Source organism: Oncorhynchus nerka, linkage group LG24, assembly GCF_034236695.1.
Source record: "Oncorhynchus nerka isolate Pitt River linkage group LG24, Oner_Uvic_2.0, whole genome shotgun sequence".
Classification (NCBI taxonomy): Eukaryota; Metazoa; Chordata; class Actinopteri; order Salmoniformes; family Salmonidae; genus Oncorhynchus; species Oncorhynchus nerka.
The window spans coordinates 11,837,507-11,858,973 of NC_088419.1; the positions used below are offsets into that span (position 1 = coordinate 11,837,507).

General features: G+C 41.9%; 1 protein-coding gene and 1 pseudogene across 2 annotated transcripts in view; one reads left to right on the forward strand and one right to left on the reverse strand.

Moving 5' to 3' along the window:
• LOC115107521 (cyclin-K-like) overlaps positions 1 to 17,154 on the forward strand; it is a 28,845-nt pseudogene extending 11,691 nt beyond the window's left edge.
• A 625-nt stretch (positions 17,155 to 17,779) lies between these two features.
• Positions 17,780 to 21,467, reverse strand: part of LOC115107523 (coiled-coil domain-containing protein 85C-B-like) — a 126,903-nt gene continuing 123,215 nt past the window's right edge. For both annotated transcript variants that reach the window (XM_029630906.2, XM_029630905.2), the window contains exon 6: positions 17,780 to 20,489. In XM_029630906.2, the coding sequence (XP_029486766.1) occupies positions 20,400 to 20,489 (90 nt within the window). In that variant the 3' untranslated portion in view covers positions 17,780 to 20,399. The remainder of the gene's footprint in view (positions 20,490 to 21,467) is intronic.

The window sequence follows — 21,467 nt, forward strand, 5'->3', positions numbered from 1 at the left end:
TCTAGTTACGTCTGACCTGAAGGCTTGTATGTTGTTACAGGTCTCCTATGTTTACTCCTGTTTCCTGTCATATATAGTACCCCACCTTACAGTGTCTCTAGTTACGTCTGACCTGAAGGCTTGTATGTTAATAATGTTACAGGTCTCCTATGTATACTCCTGTTTCCTGTCATATATAGTACCTCACCTTACAGTGTCTCTAGTTACGTCTGACCTGAAGGCTTGTATGTTGTTACAGGTCTCCTATGTATACTCCTGTTTCCTGTCATATATAGTACCTCACCTTACTGTGTCTCTAGTTACGTCTGACCTGAAGGCTTGTATGTTAATAATGTTACAGGTCTCCTATGTATACTCCTGTTTCCTGTCATATATAGTACCTCACCTTACAGTGTCTCTAGTTACGTCTGACCTGAAGGCTTGTATGTTTTACAGGTCTCCTATGTATACTCCTGTTTCCTGTCATATATAGTACCTCACCTTACAGTGTCTCTAGTTACGTCTGACCTGAAGGCTTGTATGTTAATAATGTTACAGGTCTCCTATGTATACTCCTGTTTCCTGTCATATATAGTACCTCACCTTACAGTGTCTCTAGTTACGTCTGACCTGAAGGCTTGTATGTTTTACAGGTCTCCTATGTATACTCCTGTTTCCTGTCATATATAGTACCTCACCTTACAGTGTCTCTAGTTACATCTGACCTGAAGGCTTGTATGTTAATAATGTTACAGGTCTCCTATGTATACTCCTGTTTCCTGTCATATATAGTACCTCACCTTACAGTGTCTCTAGTTACGTCTGACCTGAAGGCTTGTATGTTGTTACAGGTCTCCTATGTATACTCCTGTTTCCTGTCATATATAGTACCTCATCTTACAGTGTCTCTAGTTACGTCTGACCTGAAGGCTTGTATGTTAATAATGTTACAGGTCTCCTATGTATACTCCTGTTTCCTGTCATATATAGTACCTCACCTTACAGTGTCTCTAGTTACGTCTGACCTGAAGGCTTGTATGTTAATATTGTTACAGGTCTCCTATGTATACACCTGTTTCCTGTCATATATAGTACCTCATCTTACAGTGTCTCTAGTTACGTCTGACCTGAAGGCTTGTATGTTAATGTTACAGGTCTCCTATGTATACTCCTGTTTCCTGTCATATATAGTACCTCACCTTACAGTGTCTCTAGTTACGTCTGACCTGAAGGCTTGTATGTTAATGTTACAGGTCTCCTATGTATACTCCTGTTTCCTGTCATATATAGTACCTCACCTTACAGTGTCTCTAGTTACGTCTGACCTGAAGGCTTGTATGTTGTTACAGGTCTCCTATGTATACTCCTGTTTCCTGTCATATATAGTACCCCACCTTACAGTGTCTCTAGTTACATCTGACCTGAAGGCTTGTATGTTAATAATGTTACAGGTCTCCTATGTATACTCCTGTTTCCTGTCATATATAGTACCCCACCTTACAGTGTCTCTAGTTACGTCTGACCTGAAGGCTTGTATGTTAATATTGTTACAGGTCTCCTATGTATACTCCTGTTTCCTGTCATATATAGTACCTCACCTTACAGTGTCTCTAGTTAAGTCTGACCTGAAGGCTTGTATGTTAATAATGTTACAGGTCTCCTATGTATACTCCTGTTTCCTGTCATATATAGTACCCCACCTTACAGTGTCTCTAGTTACGTCTGACCTGAAGGCTTGTATGTTGTTACAGGTCTCCTATGTATACTCCTGTTTCCTGTCATATATAGTACCTCACCTTACAGTGTCTCTAGTTACGTCTGACCTGAAGGCTTGTATGTTGTTACAGGTCTCCTATGTATACTCCTGTTTCCTGTCATATATAGTACCCCACCTTACAGTGTCTCTAGTTACGTCTGACCTGAAGGCTTGTATGTTGTTACAGGTCTCCTATGTATACTCCTGTTTCCTGTCATATATAGTACCTCACCTTACAGTGTCTCTAGTTACGTCTGACCTGAAGGCTTGTATGTTGTTACAGGTCTCCTATGTATACTCCTGTTTCCTGTCATATATAGTACCCCACCTTACAGTGTCTCTAGTTACGTCTGACCTGAAGGCTTGTATGTTAATAATGTTACAGGTCTCCTATGTATACTCCTGTTTCCTGTCATATATAGTACCTCACCTTACAGTGTCTCTAGTTACGTCTGACCTGAAGGCTTGTATGTTAATAATGTTACAGGTCTCCTATGTATACTCCTGTTTCCTGTCATATATAGTACCTCACCTTACAGTGTCTCTAGTTACGTCTGACCTGAAGGCTTGTATGTTAATAATGTTACAGGTCTCCTATGTATACTCCTGTTTCCTGTCATATATAGTACCCCACCTTACAGTGTCTCTAGTTACCTGACCTGAAGGCTTGTATGTTGTTACAGGTCTCCTATGTATACTCCTGTTTCCTGTCATATATAGTACCTCACCTTACAGTGTCTCTAGTTACGTCTGACCTGAAGGCTTGTATGTTGTTACAGGTCTCCTATGTATACTCCTGTTTCCTGTCATATATAGTACCTCACCTTACAGTGTCTCTAGTTACGTCTGACCTGAAGGCTTGTATGTTGTTACAGGTCTCCTATGTATACTCCTGTTTCCTGTCATATATAGTACCTCACCTTACAGTGTCTCTAGTTACGTCTGACCTGAAGGCTTGTATGTTAATATTGTTACAGGTCTCCTATGTATACTCCTGTTTCCTGTCATATATAGTACCTCACCTTACAGTGTCTCTAGTTACGTCTGACCTGAAGGCTTGTATGTTAATAATGTTACAGGTCTCCTATGTATACACCTGTTTCCTGTCATATATAGTACCTCATCTTACAGTGTCTCTAGTTACGTCTGACCTGAAGGCTTGTATGTTGTTACAGGTCTCCTATGTATACTCCTGTTTCCTGTCATATATAGTACCTCACCTTACAGTGTCTCTAGTTACGTCTGACCTGAAGGCTTGTATGTTGTTACAGGTCTCCTATGTATACTCCTGTTTCCTGTCATATATAGTACCTCACCTGTGTCTCTAGTTACGTCTGACCTGAAGGCTTGTATGTTGTTACAGGTCTCCTATGTATACTCCTGTTTCCTGTCATATATAGTACCTCACCTTACAGTGTCTCTAGTTACGTCTGACCTGAAGGCTTGTATGTTAATAATGTTACAGGTCTCCTATGTATACTCCTGTTTCCTGTCATATATAGTACCCACCTTACAGTGTCTCTAGTTACGTCTGACCTGAAGGCTTGTATGTTAATATTGTTACAGGTCTCCTATGTATACTCCTGTTTCCTGTCATATATAGTACCTCACCTTACAGTGTCTCTAGTTAAGTCTGACCTGAAGGCTTGTATGTTAATAATGTTACAGGTCTCCTATGTATACTCCTGTTTCCTGTCATATATAGTACCTCACCTTACAGTGTCTCTAGTTACGTCTGACCTGAAGGCTTGTATGTTGTTACAGGTCTCCTATGTATACTCCTGTTTCCTGTCATATATAGTACCTCACCTTACAGTGTCTCTAGTTACGTCTGACCTGAAGGCTTGTATGTTGTTACAGGTCTCCTATGTATACTCCTGTTTCCTGTCATATATAGTACAGTGTCTCCTACCTGTTGTATGTTGTTACAGGTCCTGTTTCCTGTCATGTCATATATAGTACCTCACCTTACAGTGTCTCTAGTTACGTCTGACCTGAAGGCTTGTATGTTAATAATGTTACAGGTCTCCTATGTATACTCCTGTTTCCTGTCATATATAGTACCTCACCTTACAGTGTCTCTAGTTACGTCTGACCTGAAGGCTTGTATGTTAATAATGTTACAGGTCTCCTATGTATACTCCTGTTTCCTGTCATATATAGTACCTCACCTTACAGTGTCTCTAGTTACGTCTGACCTGAAGGCTTGTATGTTAATAATGTTACAGGTCTCCTATGTATACTCCTGTTTCCTGTCATATATAGTACCTCACCTTACAGTGTCTCTAGTTACGTCTGACCTGAAGGCTTGTATGTTACAGGTCTCCTATGTATACTCCTGTTTCCTGTCATATATAGTACCTCATCTTACAGTGTCTCTAGTTACGTCTGACCTGAAGGCTTGTATGTTAATAATATTACAGGTCTCCTATGTTACTCCTGTTTCCTGTCATATATAGTACCTCACCTTACAGTGTCTCTAGTTACGTCTGACCTGAAGGCTTGTATGTTAATAATGTTACAGGTCTCCTATGTATACTCCTGTTTCCTGTCATATATAGTACCTCACCTTACAGTGTCTCTAGTTACGTCTGACCTGAAGGCTTGTATGTTGTTACAGGTCTCCTATGTTTACTCCTGTTTCCTGTCATATAGTACCTTTACAGTGTCTCTAGTTACGTCTGACCTGAAGGCTTGTATGTTAATAATGTTACAGGTCTCCTATGTATACTCCTGTTTCCTGTCATATATAGTACCTCACCTTACAGTTTCTCTAGTTACGTCTGACCTGAAGGCTTGTATGTTGTTACAGGTCTCCTATGTATACTCCTGTTTCCTGTCATATATAGTACCTCACCTTACTGTGTCTCTAGTTACGTCTGACCTGAAGGCTTGTATGTTAATAATGTTACAGGTCTCCTATGTATACTCCTGTTTCCTGTCATATATAGTACCTCACCTTACAGTGTCTCTAGTTACGTCTGACCTGAAGGCTTGTATGTTTTTACAGGTCTCCTATGTATACTCCTGTTTCCTGTCATATATAGTACCTCACCTTACAGTGTCTCTAGTTACGTCTGACCTGAAGGCTTGTATGTTAATAATGTTACAGGTCTCCTATGTATACTCCTGTTTCCTGTCATATATAGTACCTCACCTTACAGTGTCTCTAGTTACGTCTGACCTGAAGGCTTGTATGTTTTACAGGTCTCCTATGTATACTCCTGTTTCCTGTCATATATAGTACCTCACCTTACAGTATCTCTAGTTACATCTGACCTGAAGGCTTGTATGTTAATAATGTTACAGGTCTCCTATGTATACTCCTGTTTCCTGTCATATATAGTACCTCACCTTACAGTGTCTCTAGTTACGTCTGACCTGAAGGCTTGTATGTTGTTACAGGTCTCCTATGTATACTCCTGTTTCCTGTCATATATAGTACCTCACCTTACAGTGTCTCTAGTTACGTCTGACCTGAAGGCTTGTATGTTAATAATGTTACAGGTCTCCTATGTATACTCCTGTTTCCTGTCATATATAGTACCTCACCTTACAGTGTCTCTAGTTACGTCTGACCTGAAGGCTTGTATGTTAATAATGTTACAGGTCTCCTATGTATACTCCTGTTTCCTGTCATATATAGTACCCCACCTTACAGTGTCTCTAGTTACATCTGACCTGAAGGCTTGTATGTTAATAATGTTACAGGTCTCCTATGTATACTCCTGTTTCCTGTCATATATAGTACCTCACCTTACAGTGTCTCTAGTTACGTCTGACCTGAAGGCTTGTATGTTAATAATGTTACAGGTCTCCTATGTATACTCCTGTTTCCTGTCATATATAGTACCTCACCTTACAGTGTCTCTAGTTACGTCTGACCTGAAGGCTTGTATGTTTTTACAGGTCTCCTATGTATACTCCTGTTTCCTGTCATATATAGTACCTCATCTTACAGTGTCTCTAGTTACGTCTGACCTGAAGGCTTGTATGTTAATAATGTTACAGGTCTCCTATGTATACTCCTGTTTCCTGTCATATATAGTACCTCATCTTACAGTGTCTCTAGTTACGTCTGACCTGAAGGCTTGTATGTTAATATTGTTACAGGTCTCCTATGTATACTCCTGTTTCCTGTCATATATAGTACCTCACCTTACAGTGTCTCTAGTTACGTCTGACCTGAAGGCTTGTATGTTGTTACAGGTCTCCTATGTTTACTCCTGTTTCCTGTCATATATAGTACCCCACCTTACAGTGTCTCTAGTTACGTCTGACCTGAAGGCTTGTATGTTAATAATGTTACAGGTCTCCTATGTATACTCCTGTTTCCTGTCATATATAGTACCTCACCTTACAGTTTCTCTAGTTACGTCTGACCTGAAGGCTTGTATGTTGTTACAGGTCTCCTATGTATACTCCTGTTTCCTGTCATATATAGTACCTCACCTTACTGTGTCTCTAGTTACGTCTGACCTGAAGGCTTGTATGTTAATAATGTTACAGGTCTCCTATGTATACTCCTGTTTCCTGTCATATATAGTACCTCACCTTACAGTGTCTCTAGTTACGTCTGACCTGAAGGCTTGTATGTTTTTACAGGTCTCCTATGTATACTCCTGTTTCCTGTCATATATAGTACCTCACCTTACAGTGTCTCTAGTTACGTCTGACCTGAAGGCTTGTATGTTAATAATGTTACAGGTCTCCTATGTATACTCCTGTTTCCTGTCATATATAGTACCTCACCTTACAGTGTCTCTAGTTACGTCTGACCTGAAGGCTTGTATGTTTTTACAGGTCTCCTATGTATACTCCTGTTTCCTGTCATATATAGTACCTCACCTTACAGTGTCTCTAGTTACATCTGACCTGAAGGCTTGTATGTTAATAATGTTACAGGTCTCCTATGTATACTCCTGTTTCCTGTCATATATAGTACCTCACCTTACAGTGTCTCTAGTTACGTCTGACCTGAAGGCTTGTATGTTGTTACAGGTCTCCTATGTATACTCCTGTTTCCTGTCATATATAGTACCTCATCTTACAGTGTCTCTAGTTACGTCTGACCTGAAGGCTTGTATGTTAATAATGTTACAGGTCTCCTATGTATACTCCTGTTTCCTGTCATATATAGTACCTCACCTTACAGTGTCTCTAGTTACGTCTGACCTGAAGGCTTGTATGTTAATAATGTTACAGGTCTCCTATGTATACTCCTGTTTCCTGTCATATATAGTACCTCATCTTACAGTGTCTCTAGTTACGTCTGACCTGAAGGCTTGTATGTTAATATTGTTACAGGTCTCCTATGTATACTCCTGTTTCCTGTCATATATAGTACCTCACCTTACAGTGTCTCTAGTTACGTCTGACCTGAAGGCTTGTATGTTGTTACAGGTCTCCTATGTATACTCCTGTTTCCTGTCATATATAGTACCCCACCTTACAGTGTCTCTAGTTACGTCTGACCTGAAGGCTTGTATGTTAATATTGTTACAGGTCTCCTATGTATACTCCTGTTTCCTGTCATATATAGTACCTCACCTTACAGTGTCTCTAGTTACGTCTGACCTGAAGGCTTGTATGTTGTTACAGGTCTCCTATGTATACTCCTGTTTCCTGTCATATATAGTACCCCACCTTACAGTGTCTCTAGTTACGTCTGACCTGAAGGCTTGTATGTTAATAATGTTACAGGTCTCCTATGTATACTCCTGTTTCCTGTCATATATAGTACCTCACCTTACAGTGTCTCTAGTTACGTCTGACCTGAAGGCTTGTATGTTGTTACAGGTCTCCTATGTATACTCCTGTTTCCTGTCATATATAGTACCTCACCTTACTGTGTCTCTAGTTACGTCTGACCTGAAGGCTTGTATGTTAATAATGTTACAGGTCTCCTATGTATACACCTGTTTCCTGTCATATATAGTACCCCACCTTACAGTGTCTCTAGTTACGTCTGACCTGAAGGCTTGTATGTTAATAATGTTACAGGTCTCCTATGTATACTCCTGTTTCCTGTCATATATAGTAACTCACCTTACAGTGTCTCTAGTTACGTCTGACCTGAAGGCTTGTATGTTGTTACAGGTCTCCTATGTATACTCCTGTTTCCTGTCATATATAGTACCTCACCTTACAGTGTCTCTAGTTACGTCTGACCTGAAGGCTTGTATGTTAATAATGTTACAGGTCTCCTATGTATACTCCTGTTTCCTGTCATATATAGTACCTTACCTTACAGTGTCTCTAGTTACATCTGACCTGAAGGCTTGTATGTTAATAATGTTACAGGTCTCCTATGTATACTCCTGTTTCCTGTCATATATAGTACCTCACCTTACAGTGTCTCTAGTTACGTCTGACCTGAAGGCTTGTATGTTAATAATGTTACAGGTCTCCTATGTATACTCCTGTTTCCTGTCATATATAGTACCTCACCTTACAGTGTCTCTAGTTACGTCTGACCTGAAGGCTTGTATGTTGTTACAGGTCTCCTATGTATACTCCTGTTTCCTGTCATATATAGTACCCCACCTTACAGTGTCTCTAGTTACGTCTGACCTGAAGGCTTGTATGTTGTTACAGGTCTCCTATGTATACTCCTGTTTCCTGTCATATATAGTACCTCACCTTACAGTGGTTGGTTCTCTCCTTCTCTCATCTTACATTATTCATTGAGTATTGCACGACTTTGTATTTGCCTCCACATCTAAACTGCCCTCTCTCTCTATTCCTACCTCTCTCTCCCTAGTCTGTGCACCATGCTGTCCCTGCAGTGGGAACCAGAGATCATAGCTGTAGCAGTCATGTACCTGGCTGGACGGCTGTGTAAGTTTGACATCCAGGAGTGGACGTCCAAGCAGTCGTCACGGCGATGGTGGGAGCAGTTTGTCCAGGACGTCCCAGTGGAGCTGCTAGAAGGTATAAACAGGAAGTCTCTGACAGGATCTAGTGGAATATGTAATGCTGTATATTTGCCTTTCTGGACCTGCCTTCCAACATTGTGAGAGAGAAGAAGTTATTGATCTTTGTGTAAAAACATTTATTTGTAATGTAACAGTTTCATTTTTTTTCTTTTGTCTCGTAGGGCTGAATCATAAATTGAGATCTGTTCCCATAACTAAGCAAATCGCTTATTGACATGATTTATGCAACATGTCCAGTGTGTAGCATATTTATCAAGTTAGAATTCGACCCTTATTGTCCCTATCCGTCACTTGCCTAACCTCGCCTCTCCTAATCTCTCTCTTCCCAGACATCTGTCACCAGATCCTGGACCTGTACTCCCAGGGGAAGACTCCCATCCCTCCAGGCCTGGAGCAGGAGACCAAGCAGAGAGGTCCACCCCACTCCCCGGTCCCTGCCCCTCCTCCAGTCCCAGAACCGCCACAGGACCAGCCTCCAGGGGGTGCTCCACCGCCCCCTCCACCCAAGAAGAACTCACCCCAGGGCAGCCCACCACGCCAGCTTAAACGCACACATGTGAGTGTGTGTTGTATGCCTTACTGCGTTGTCCCTGGATGTTTCAGCTCAGCTGGTGATAAAGAAAACCCACTTTTCCCTCTGGGGATCAATAGAGTTTTTCATTCATTCAATAAATTATTAACTCATTCATTCATTCATTTGTGTGTAGTATCTATGGATAAAAGTAATCATTCAACCACCCTGACGTCATAGTTTCTCTATAGTTTCTCTATAGTTCTGTAGTAGCTTAGCATAACTAATGTGCTCCGAGGTCAAATTTGGTGCTTGTATTGTGTGCCTGCTTGAAGCAGCAGTGTATGTGAGTGACTGTCTCTCTTTTTGTCTTCTCAGAGTTCTCTGAAAGAGGAACCTAAACCACCAGAACAAGTGGGTTGTAAGATTCCACGGTTGGAGAGCCCTATGCCCCCCCTGCCCACTTCACAACCCCCTCCTGGTGAGTGTCTCTTGGGTCGTTCCTCCTCAAAAAGCACCAGAACGAAGATTTCAAAACCCACCCTCTCAGATTGTTCTGAAATCGCTTCTGTAGTTAGTAACAGATACAATTAGCATTCCGAAACTATAATTTGATCATTGAGAAATTAAGATAATTGTTTTCACCCAATTTGACCATTTAAATGTATATTATTCAGATCATATTCAATAAATACGGTATATTACCCAATGTCTGATTTGGACCAAAGTTCTTCCTACCAATGAGACATGAGAAATCCCCTAAAACATTCTCCACACCCCATGCCAATCCCACCCCAACAACCAGTATCAGTTCTCTGTGTTTGACAAGTAGTATGAAGCTGTGGCTTGGAGTATTGCTTCTCCATACTATATAATGTATTCCCTGTGAATCTGGTTGTGTTTTTTACCCCTGTTCAGTGAAATTAGTAATTGAAGCTGCTCGCTTAAGTAGTGTGGAAGTACCGGGTTTTGACCACTGAATGTTCCTGTGACCACACATAATTACTTTTTTATCATGAGCCAAATCTATTGGTTTTCTCCCCAAAGTTGCGAAGGAAATGTTGTGATCTATTTAATAAACACAAGACACCAGCAAAATGAATAAAAGAGCATGGCAGTGAAGGAACAGCAACATCTAGTGGTCAAAACCTGGTACTTCCACACTACTTTATGGTAAATAATGCAAGTGACTTCAATGACTAATTTCTCTGAACAGGGGGGAAAAGCCATCATAATCACAGGGAATACATTACATAGTATGGTGAAGCAATACTCCAAGCTGCAGCTTCATACAACATACTTCAAACATAGAGAACTGATACTGTATACTTGTTGTTGGGGTGGAATTGTCATTGGGTGTGGGGGGGTCAGTGGGTGTCTTGACAAACAAAATGTATTCCACATGTCTTACTCATTGGTACTAAGAAGTTTGGTCCAAATCAGAATTTGAGTACTTTATTTATTGAACACTATCGGAATCCTATAAATTAAATTGGTTGCAATCAATAAGATTAATTTCTCAGAGATTAAAATTACATTTCAGCAAAATAATGTTTTAGGAATGCGATTCTTACCTGTTCTAAGAACAGTAACAATTTCTGAACTACCTGAGATGATGATGGGTGTCATGGCTTGCTGAAATGACATGGAACAGGTCTTACTTCTCAGTAGTTTCTCATCATTTTCCAAGATGGCGTAGCAGTCAGACGTCCTTTTTCCTCGTTTTATTGCGTCCCGTGTATATCTTTTTATACGCATATATTTTTCATTATTTTTTTTTTTCTAAAACTCAACTTCAAAACACTCCTGCAACCCGCCACACCCAATGTGGTGTGGATCAGTGTTTTTCTAAAGTATTATTCACCTCGAATAAGGAATCCCACAACAGAAGCTAGCCAGCTCACTAGCTAGCAGTCAGCTAATCACTGCTAGCGGTCCACAGCTAACCTTTAGCTCGGAAAGCTCCCGCCAGTTTGTACAACGGAACCCCGCCCATCCTTAACGACTGGACTACGACTTTATCTACTCGAGCGGGTACTCAACTGACCTCTACATCGCGACCACCCCTGAATGCCCACCCCTCTGCTACTCAGAACCCTACTAATCCATCACGACTGGACTACGACTTTATCTACTCGAGCGGGTACTCAACTGACCTCTACATCACGACCACCCCTGAATGCCCACCCCTCTGCTACTCAGAACCCTACTAATCCATCACGACTGGTCTATTGATGTCACCAACGCGGAGACCAAAACAGACTTTACTCTGTCGAGATGCCCCTCTAAGGCCCTTTTGCTAGCTTGCTAGCCCCGGTCTGCTAGCTTGTAGCCCCGGCCTGCTAGCTGTCTGAATCGCCATGTCTCCAGCCAGTCCAACCACTCACTGGACCCCTATTGGTCACCCGGCTACGCATGCCTCTCCATAATATCAATATGCCTTGTCCATTACTTTCCTGGTTAGTGATTATTGTCTTATTTCACTGTACAGCCTCTAGCCCTGCTCAATATGCCTTAACCTACCATTTACTTCCACCTCCCACATATGTGGTGACATCACCTGGTTTAAACGTCTCCAGAGACAATATCCCTCTCAATATCATTACTCAATGCCTAGGTTTACTTCCAATGTACTCACATCCTACCATTCCTTGAATCCATTCTCTCATGCCCAGAAACCTGCTTCTTTTACTCTCTGCTCTGAACGCACTAAACGACCATTCCTGTTAGCCTTTAGCCGTACCCTTATCCTACTACTCCTCGGTTCCTCTGGTGATGTAGAGGTTAATCCAGGCCCTGCAGTGCCTAGTCCCACCCCTACTCCCCAGGTGCGCTCATTTGTTGACTTCTGTAACCGTAAAAGCCTTGGTTTCATGCATGTTAACATTAGAAGCCTCCTCCCTAAGTTTGTTTTATTCACTGCTTTAGCACACTCTGCCAACCCTGATGTCCTAGCCATGTCTGAATCCTGGCTTAGGAACACCAAAAACCCTGAAATTTCCATCCCTAACTAGAAACAAGTCTCTCACTGTTGCCGCTTGCTATAGACCACCCTCTGCCCCCAGCTGTGCCCTGGACACCATATGTGAATTGATTTCCCCCCATCTATCTTCAGAGGTCGTGCTGAACTGGGACATGCTTAACACCCCGGCCATCCTACAATCTATGCTTGATGCCCTCAATCTCACACAAATTATCAATGAACCCACCAGGTACAACCCCAAATCCGTAAACACGGGCACCCTCATAGATATCCTCCTAACCAACTTGCCCTCAAAATACACCTCTGCTGTTTTCAACCACCCCTCATCACTGTTAAACGCTCCCTAAAACACTTCAGCTAGCAGGCCTTTCTAATGGACCTGGCCCGGGTATCTTGGAAGGATATTGACCTCATTCCATCAGTAGAGGATGCCTGGTTAATCTTTAAAAGTGCCTACCTCACCATCTTAAATTAGCATGCCCCATTCAAAAATGTAGAACCAGGAACAGATATAGTCCTTGGTTCTCTCCAGACCTGACTGCCCTTGACCAGCACAAAAACATCCCGTGGACTTCTGCATTAGCATCGAACAGCCCCCGAGATATTCAACGTTTCAGGGAAGTTAGGAACAAATATACACAGGCAGTTAGGAAAGCCAAGGATAGCTTTTTCAAGCAGAAATTTGCATCCTGTAGCACAAACCCCCAAAAGTTCTGGGACACTGTAAAGTCCATGGAGAATAAGAGAATCTCCTCCCAGCTGCCCACTGCACTGAGGATAGGAAACACTGTCACCACCGATAAATCCACTATAATTTATAATTTCAAAAAGCATTTTTCTACGGCTGGCCGTGCATTCCACCTGGCTACCCCTACCCCAGTCAACAACCCTGCGCTCCCCACAGCAACTCGCCCAAACCTCCCCCATTTCTCCTTCACCCAAATCCAGATAGCTGATGTTCTGAAAGAGCTGCAAAATCTGGACCCTACAAATCAGCCGGGCTAGACAATCTGGACCCTTTCTTTCTAAAATGATCTGCCGAAATTGTTGCAACCCCTATTACTAGCCTGTTCAACCTCTTTCGTATCATCTGAGATTCCCATAGATTGGAAAGCTGCCGCGGTCCTCCCCCTCTTCAAAGGGGGAGACACTCTTGACCCAAACTGCTACAGACTTATATCTATTCTACCATGCCTTTCTAAGGTCTTTGAAAGCCAAGTATTTCGAATCTCAGCACACCTTCTCCACTATGCAATCTGGTTTCAGAGCTCATCATAGGTACACCTCAGCCACGCTCAAGGTCCTAAACAATATCATAACCGCCATCGATAAGAGACATTACTGTGCAGCCGTATTCATCGACCTGGCTAAGGCTTTCGACTCTGTCAATCACAACATTCTTTTTTTGTTTGTTTTTTTTTGTAGTTTTTTTGTTGAATTTTTACCCCTTTTTTTCTCCCCAATTTCGTGGTATCCAATTGTTGTAGTAGCTACTATCTTGTCTCATCGCTACAACTCCCGTACGGGCTCGGGAGAGACGAAGGTTGAAAGTCATGCGTCCTCCGATACACAACCCAACCAGCCGTACTGCTTCTTAACACAGCGCGCATCCAACCCGGAAGCCAGCCGCACCAATGTGTCGGAGGGTACACCGTGCACCTGGCAACCTTGGTTAGCGCTCACTGCGCCCGGCCCGCCACAGGAGTCGCTGGTGCGCGATGAGACAAGGACATCCCTCCCTAAATCTCTGAAGCTGGAGACTCTTACCTCCCTCACTAGCTTTAAGCACCAGCTGTCAGAGCAGCTCACAGATCACTGCACCTGTACATAGCTCATCTGTAAATAGCCCATCCAATCTTCCTCATCCCCATACTGTATTTATTTATTTATCTTGCTCCTTTCCACCCCAGTATCTCTACTTGCACATTCATCTTCTGCACATCTACCATTCCAGTGTTTAATTGCTATATTGTAATTCCTTCGCCACCATGACCTATTTATTGCCTTACCTCTCTTATCCAACCTCATTTGCACATGCTGTATATAGATTTTTCTACTGTAGTATTGACTGTATGTTTGTTTTACTCCATGTGTAACTCTGTGTTGTTGTTGGATGTGTCGAACTGCTTTCCTTTATCTTGACCAGGTCGCAGTTGCAAATGAGAACTTGTTCTCAACTAGCCAACCTGGTTAAATAAAGGTGAAATTTAAAAAAAAATATGCAATAACAGCAGTAGCTTCTGATCATCTTTGTCTTATCGGAGAGAATAGCTGGTCAGTTGTTATATGATGGATGAAGTGGCATATTTATGTGGTGTGTTTAATGAAAGACAGTTGTAGAGATGTGGGTGCAGGGCTTTTCTGTAAGCAGAAAGCACAACAGGCATTCCAATCTTTAGGCCTACTTAGAATCCCAATTTACATAACTAACTTCCAATCTTTAGGCCTACTTAGAATCCCAATTTACATAACTAACTTCCAATCTTTAGGCCTACTTAGAATCCCAATTTACATAACTAACTTCCAATCTTTAGGCCTACTTAGAATCCCAATTTACATAACTAACTTCCAATCTTTAGGCCTACTTAGAATCCCAATTTACATAACTAACTTCCAATCTTTAGGCCTACTTAGAATCCCAATTTACATAACTAACTTCCAATCTTTAGGCCTACTTAGAATCCCAATGTACATAACTAACTTCCAATCTTTAGGCCTACTTAGAATCCCAATTTACATAACTAACTTCCAATCTTTAGGCCTACTTAGAATCCCAATGTACATAACTAACTTCCAATCTTTAGGCCTACTTAGAATCCCAATTTACATAACTAACTTCCAATCTTTAGGCCTACTTAGAATCCCAATTTACATAACTAACTTCCAATCTTTAGGCCTACTTAGAATCCCAATTTACATAACTAACTTCCAATCTTTAGGCCTACTTAGAATCCCAATTTACATAACTAACTTCCATTCTTTAGGCCTTCTTAGAATCCCAATTTACATAACTAACTTCCAATCGTTAGACCTTCTTAGAATCCCAATTTACATAACTAACTTCCAATCTTTAGGCCTACTTAGAATCCCAATTTACATAACCAACTTCCAATCTTTAGGCCTACTTAGAATCCCAATTTACATAACTAACTTCCAATCTTTAGGCCTACTTAGAATCCCAATTTACATAACTAACTCCCCCCCCCAGCCTAGTCAGAACAGTCCCCCTCCTCCTGCCCTGCTCTCTCAGACCAATCTGATTACTGTTGCAACGAGTACTCCGCAGGGAGTGTAAAGTCTACCCAGACAGTCATTCCTAGTATTCCCAGAGTTTAGAAGTGTGTCGGATGTTTTCAGGTCTCAAACGTTTGGTCTTGTTGAACAGGAATTATAACCTATGATTAGGATGGTTTGTTTAGTGGAGTTGGAAATTACATGATTTCTCTCTTTCTTTCCGTCTCTCTCCATAGATCGCAGAGCACCACCGGTCCCTCCTGAAGCAGAGCCAGCCGTGGGGACTGAACCCATTCCCCTCCCCCCCTCTCACGCCCCACCCCCCCACCAGCCCCTCCCCTGCCCCACCGCCCCCTCCTCCTCCTCCCTCTAGTTACATCATGGGAATGTCCACCTCTAGCTCCTACATGTCAGGGAAGGCTTCCAGAGCCTACAGTCTATAATGAAGACAGGGGAACCGTCCTACGCCCCCATGCCCCCAACTACGGTCCCCCATGCCCTATCACCCTCACGTTTACCCTAACGCCCCACCCCTGGCCCCCACCCAGCGCCTACCCACCCCCAACCTGCCCCCTCCTTCCCCAGCATACCCTCCACCGGGCTACAACCACAGCTACCCTGAGTACCCCCCTCCGCCTCCACGCATGCCCCCTCCAGGGATGGGTATGCCTCCTGGGGTGTACCCCCTGCCACCAGGCCAGCCTCAGGTGCCCCTGCCACCCCCTGGCATGCCCATGAATCATGGGGGATGGATGAGATGAGAGGAAGAGAAATGTGGAAGAAAAGTAGAGGAATGTCTGATGCTTAGCAGTCCTGTTCCTGTTGCAGTCCTGTTCCTGTTGCAGTCCTGGGTCGTGTTCATTAGGCACCAAACAGAAGAAAGTCCCTCAGTTTGGTTATCTGAACTCCCCTTTCGGCTTTCTGTTGCAAAACAGTTTGGTACATTGTGTCCTAATGAGTACGACTCTGGAGTCCACTGGAGATCTTAACAAATAAAGGAGCGATCTGTTATTGTACATTCTCTTAGAGGCACGGTGTAATCCCATACATGTAAAGCTTTATGATCCCTGGAATCTGAACAGGCATTCTGTAGAGATTCTATCAGTTCCACATTCCAAAGGGTTCCTTTTGAGAAAACACAAGGCAGATGATATTGAATCCTTAACATGGTTGAACATATTTTGAGATGAATTGAAAGGAAATACAATTGATATTTAGACTGATGGTCCGGTTAATGCTACAAAAAGGCTGCTTGTTTTTGCTTACATTTTTTGTCTGTGTGAAAATAAAATATTTTCAGTAATCAATATTGTGCTAACTTTACCTTGTGTGTGGAAAACAAAGTTGGGTTTATCACGGAAAATACCAAACTTATTTTTCCCCCCTTATTATTTTAATTTAGCTGTGTGATTATTGGTTAATCTGTCAAATGTATTGGACTGGATGTACCCTGTATAATTACAGTAATTGCACTTAAACTGTTACTTGTAGGAGACATGAACTGAAAGACGTTGGTAACCCATATCTGAACAGCAGGACGATTGAGCACTGGACAGCCAGGGGTGTATTTGTACATAATGATCAACTTTACCATGTGAAATCTGAGCGATGGGATCTTTTTAGAATGCTTATATCAATAGTGCCTTAATTAGGCTTTACTTTAACAAACTATTTTGTGCTTTCTATACACACACACACTTTTATGTCTCGTAAGGCCCTTGGGATAATAAAATACATTTCTCTTACTTTGAAACGAGTGTTTGTGTAGTGTTATTAGTCTAGCCAGTGTTACTATTGCTGTCATGACTCGTTCCTCAACCCTGCTAATTGAGGCTAGTGGTGAGTGTTTTATGTTGTTGATGATGTGTGTCTGGGGGTGTATTCACTAGGAAGGAACCAAACGGAACGGGGAGGGACCTACTTGAATATGTCCAATAGAAACTTGTTTCCGTTGCATAAAGTTTTGGACTAATGAGTACACCCCAGGTGAAGTTCAGACCGTCTGCTTCTCAGGTCCTGACCTTAGGAACAATCAGCTTCACTGTTTTGTCTGTTTGTGACCCCCACACCTCCCCAAACTACACCCACACATTCACTGACCAGTGGTTTAACCTGTATCCTCTGTATCTGTATCCACTTTGAAGGTTTTCGCCAATACTGTCAGTCCCATTCCGTTTATCCAACTTGAAATGTTAAGTTTCTCAGAAATAAAATACAGTACATTGATCATTCACTATATAAACCAGCAGAGTGCAGGTTTGCTCAAGTTCTGAATTCCTGTCACTTCAGTATGGGAGGGTTTGTATCGTTCTGTATGTGTTTATCAGTTCAGCTCAAGTCAGCATTTCCTCACACATGAATTCAGAGAAGACACAGACTTACAAAGAGAGTAATTGTTTATTTTTTTCTCAAAATCATCTAAAAGTGACCTAGTTCAATTACTTTTTTTATCTATCACCATGGGAAGAAAAAACTGTTTACATTCATGCTAGTTGCTATAGGAATAGTTTGCATTAAACACTGTAGGGTCTGTCTGAAATAACAACCTATTCCCTATATAGCACACTGCATATGACCAGGGTCAGCACAAGGCAGTGGTCAAAAGTAGTGCACTAGGGAATATATTGCTATTTTGAGATGCAGACTAGGTTCTAGGATCATCATGACTTATAGTTTAGCACGTATATACAGAATTAGAAAAATACAACAAAGTTCAAAACACAGGTTCCAACTCAAAATCCCATGCAGAGGAAAATGTGGCACATCTCAAATCAAAATGCCAGACTGAAAAGCATTATATCATTATAACATTATATCATCATAGCTTCAAATCAGTTGTTCCTAGAAAAAAAGGACACTTTTTGAAAATCCATACTTTCATTTTCTTTTTTGTTGTTGTAGTAGACCCTATTAGAGAGAACCCGAGGAGGACGAATCGCAAGAATGTACGGTCAGAAGCCTCAATGTTCTAATTTGGAAAAACTAATACTAGAGCCAGGAGAGCTTGAGCTGTCAATCATTACCAATTGCCCAATCAAAAGACCTGGATACCAATCAACATCTCCTGATAGGTCAAAATCTTAAACTGGCCAATCACACGACAGCCCTATTATTGGATAGCTCTCCCCATTTTTTTTTTATCGAAACACCTGGCAATAAATAGCCTTGAACAGTTTGATCATAACAGTCCTTATTATTTCATCTGACATCATTATAACTCGTTAAAACGTGGCTGTATCCAAAAGCATCTAAGGGAAGACTTGCTCTTTCTCACATTCCAACAGAAATCATTTTCTACAAAACATGCACAGTCCACTGCTGAAACTCATCTGCAGTATCCACCATGGCTAAAAACACAGTCATATTATGCTAATTGAAATGAAAAGCATTCCATTTATTTGACAACTTTCTTAGCTTTCAATTAAAATACTGTGTTGTACAGTGGTTTGATTAATGCAATAGTTACTGATGACCAAAATAGCCAAATTAGTCTGATCTGCCCTTTATGACAGTAGCATAAAATCCTTCAAGTTTCAGAGAACATTTCTGAAACATTCTGTCATGGAGATTTATGAAACGTATTATTTCATATAAAATGAATGCAATAAAATGTGTTCAGCATTCTCCAACCCTGTAGTAACCAGGTGTCATCAGTCTGTTACAGAGAACTACAGTACACACAGGCGTCAACAAAGAATCCCCACGATATCCACAGAGGAGCCACAGGGTCGGGGGAAAGCTCTCGTTATTTCCCAACCTGAGAAACATGATTGTCTTAGAGCAGACACAACCTTGTACATTTTAGTAATAAAACAAAAAAACATTGACTCTTGGCTGAGACGGTTTAGATTTAAAATGGCCTTGATACGTTTACAGGGCAGATGAAGTAATCATTTGTTTCAACGAACTACAGTAAAAAGATGAGTGGTTACCTTAGAAAGAACCCTGTTCAGTTGTGTGCTTTTGTAAAACATAAAACCCACAAAACAGTCCGTTTATAACACATGGCCACGCTAGAATAATAATAAAAAACAAAAAGCTCAAAATAAACGATAACAACAACAATGCAGTGCTATGTTTTTTTTTGTTTACATATTTTACACTAGTTTTAAAAGTGATCTCTATAATAGTACTGTATTAATAATAGACTTCTCTTATGAGCATAGGGTGCTATGTATCATATCACAATGGGTATCACGTATTAACACTTTGGATGCTAATGCTAATTCTGCTAAGGCAAGCATTAGCTAATGCTAATTCTGCTAAAGCTAGCATTAGCTAAGGCTAATTACGCTAAGGCTAGCATTAGCTAATGCTAATTATGCTAATCAACCAGATAAAGGCAAAGCACAACTAACAGAGGAGCTAGCTGTTTTTTTTTATTGGGAAGTACTATGAAGGAGTGGGGTGACATTGCTCCTGGACACTGATCCATGGTCAGTTCTGTACATTACCTCTAAAGGCTCAAGATCAGGATTGAAGGTGGATGAAGCTGATCCTAGATTTGTCCATACGAGACACTTGTAACCCAAAATGTAACCATATCTGACATTATCACAGCGTCACTTTGACATCCTAGAGATCCTATAGCTTTCATCTGAGTTTCTTTCTTTTTTTTAGCATAAAACAAAACAACATGAGAGTTTGGTCTGTAATAGTTATCAGCACTGTGTAAAGTGTAAGCCTGTCTAACTATAAACCTAAAATCTGTAATACAAGGAAAGTGGCAAATCAGTGAAACTAGCTGCCAGTTATCAACAACACTGGAAGTTCAAACGAAATGTGTGTGTATGGGGAGTTGACTAGTGGTGAGGGAGAGATGGAGAGGTCCATTCTGTGGCTTTCCTGGGTCGTATGATGTCCAGTCACAAATCCCAGGAGAATGGTGGGTGATGGGACCTATAGTCAGTGGGAGAATGGTGTTATGGGTAGTGTAGGTAGGAATGGAGAGCATGTAGGAAGGTCTCTCTCTCTTTCTCCCTCTCTGGTTGCTATGGACTACATGGGGCCTTTGAACTGGTTACCAGAGAGATGCTGTCTGATAGACGGCTTAGATCCTGCCACGTCGCCCAGCTTTCTCCACACCACCTGCTCACACACGTACGCACACACATAAAAAGAAAACAAACAAATAAGTTATGTTATGCAACCGTTTTTTTATACACAGAAGCTGAAATTCAATCATTTTGATGTTGATGCCCCAAAACACTATGTGCAGGAAAAGCATCTCTGTCCTCACTTGGTCTTTCACTAACTGAACCCCCGGTGGAATCTCTCTGTCCTCACTTGGTCTTTCACTAACTAAACCCCCGGTGGAATCTCTGTCCTCACTTGGTCTTTCACTAACTGAACCCCCGGTGGAATCTCTCTGTCCTCACTTGGTCTTTCACTAACTAAACCCCCGGTGGAATCTCTGTCCTCACTTGGTCTTTCACTAACTAACCCCCCGGTGGAATCTCTCTGTCCTCACTTGGTCTTTCACTAACTAACCCCCCGGTGGAATCTCTCTGTCCTCACTTGGTCTTTCACTAACTAAACCCCCGGTGGAATCTCTGTCCTCACTTGGTCTTTCACTAACTAAACCCCCGGTGGAATCTCTCTGTCCTCACTTGGTCTTTCACTAACTAAACCCCCGGTGGAATCTCTCTGTCCTCACTTGGTCTTTCACTAACTAACCCCGGTGGAATCTCTCTGTCCTCACTTGGTCTTTCACTAACTAAACCCCGGTGGAATCTCTGTCCTCACTTGGTCTTTCACTAACTAACCCCCCGGTGGAATCTCTCTGTCCTCACTTGGTCTTTCACTAACTGAATCCCCGGTGGAATCTCTGTCCTCACTTGGTCTTTCACTAACTGAATCCCCCGGTGGAATCTCTCTGTCCTCACTTGGTCTTTCACTAACTGAATCCCCGGTGGAATCTCTGTCCTCACTTGGTCTTTCACTAACTGAATCCCCGGTGGAATCTCTCTGTCCTCACTTGGTCTTTCACAAACTGAACCCCCGGTGGAATCTCTCTGTCCTCACTTGGTCTTTCACTAACTGAATCCCCGGTGGAATCTCTCTGTC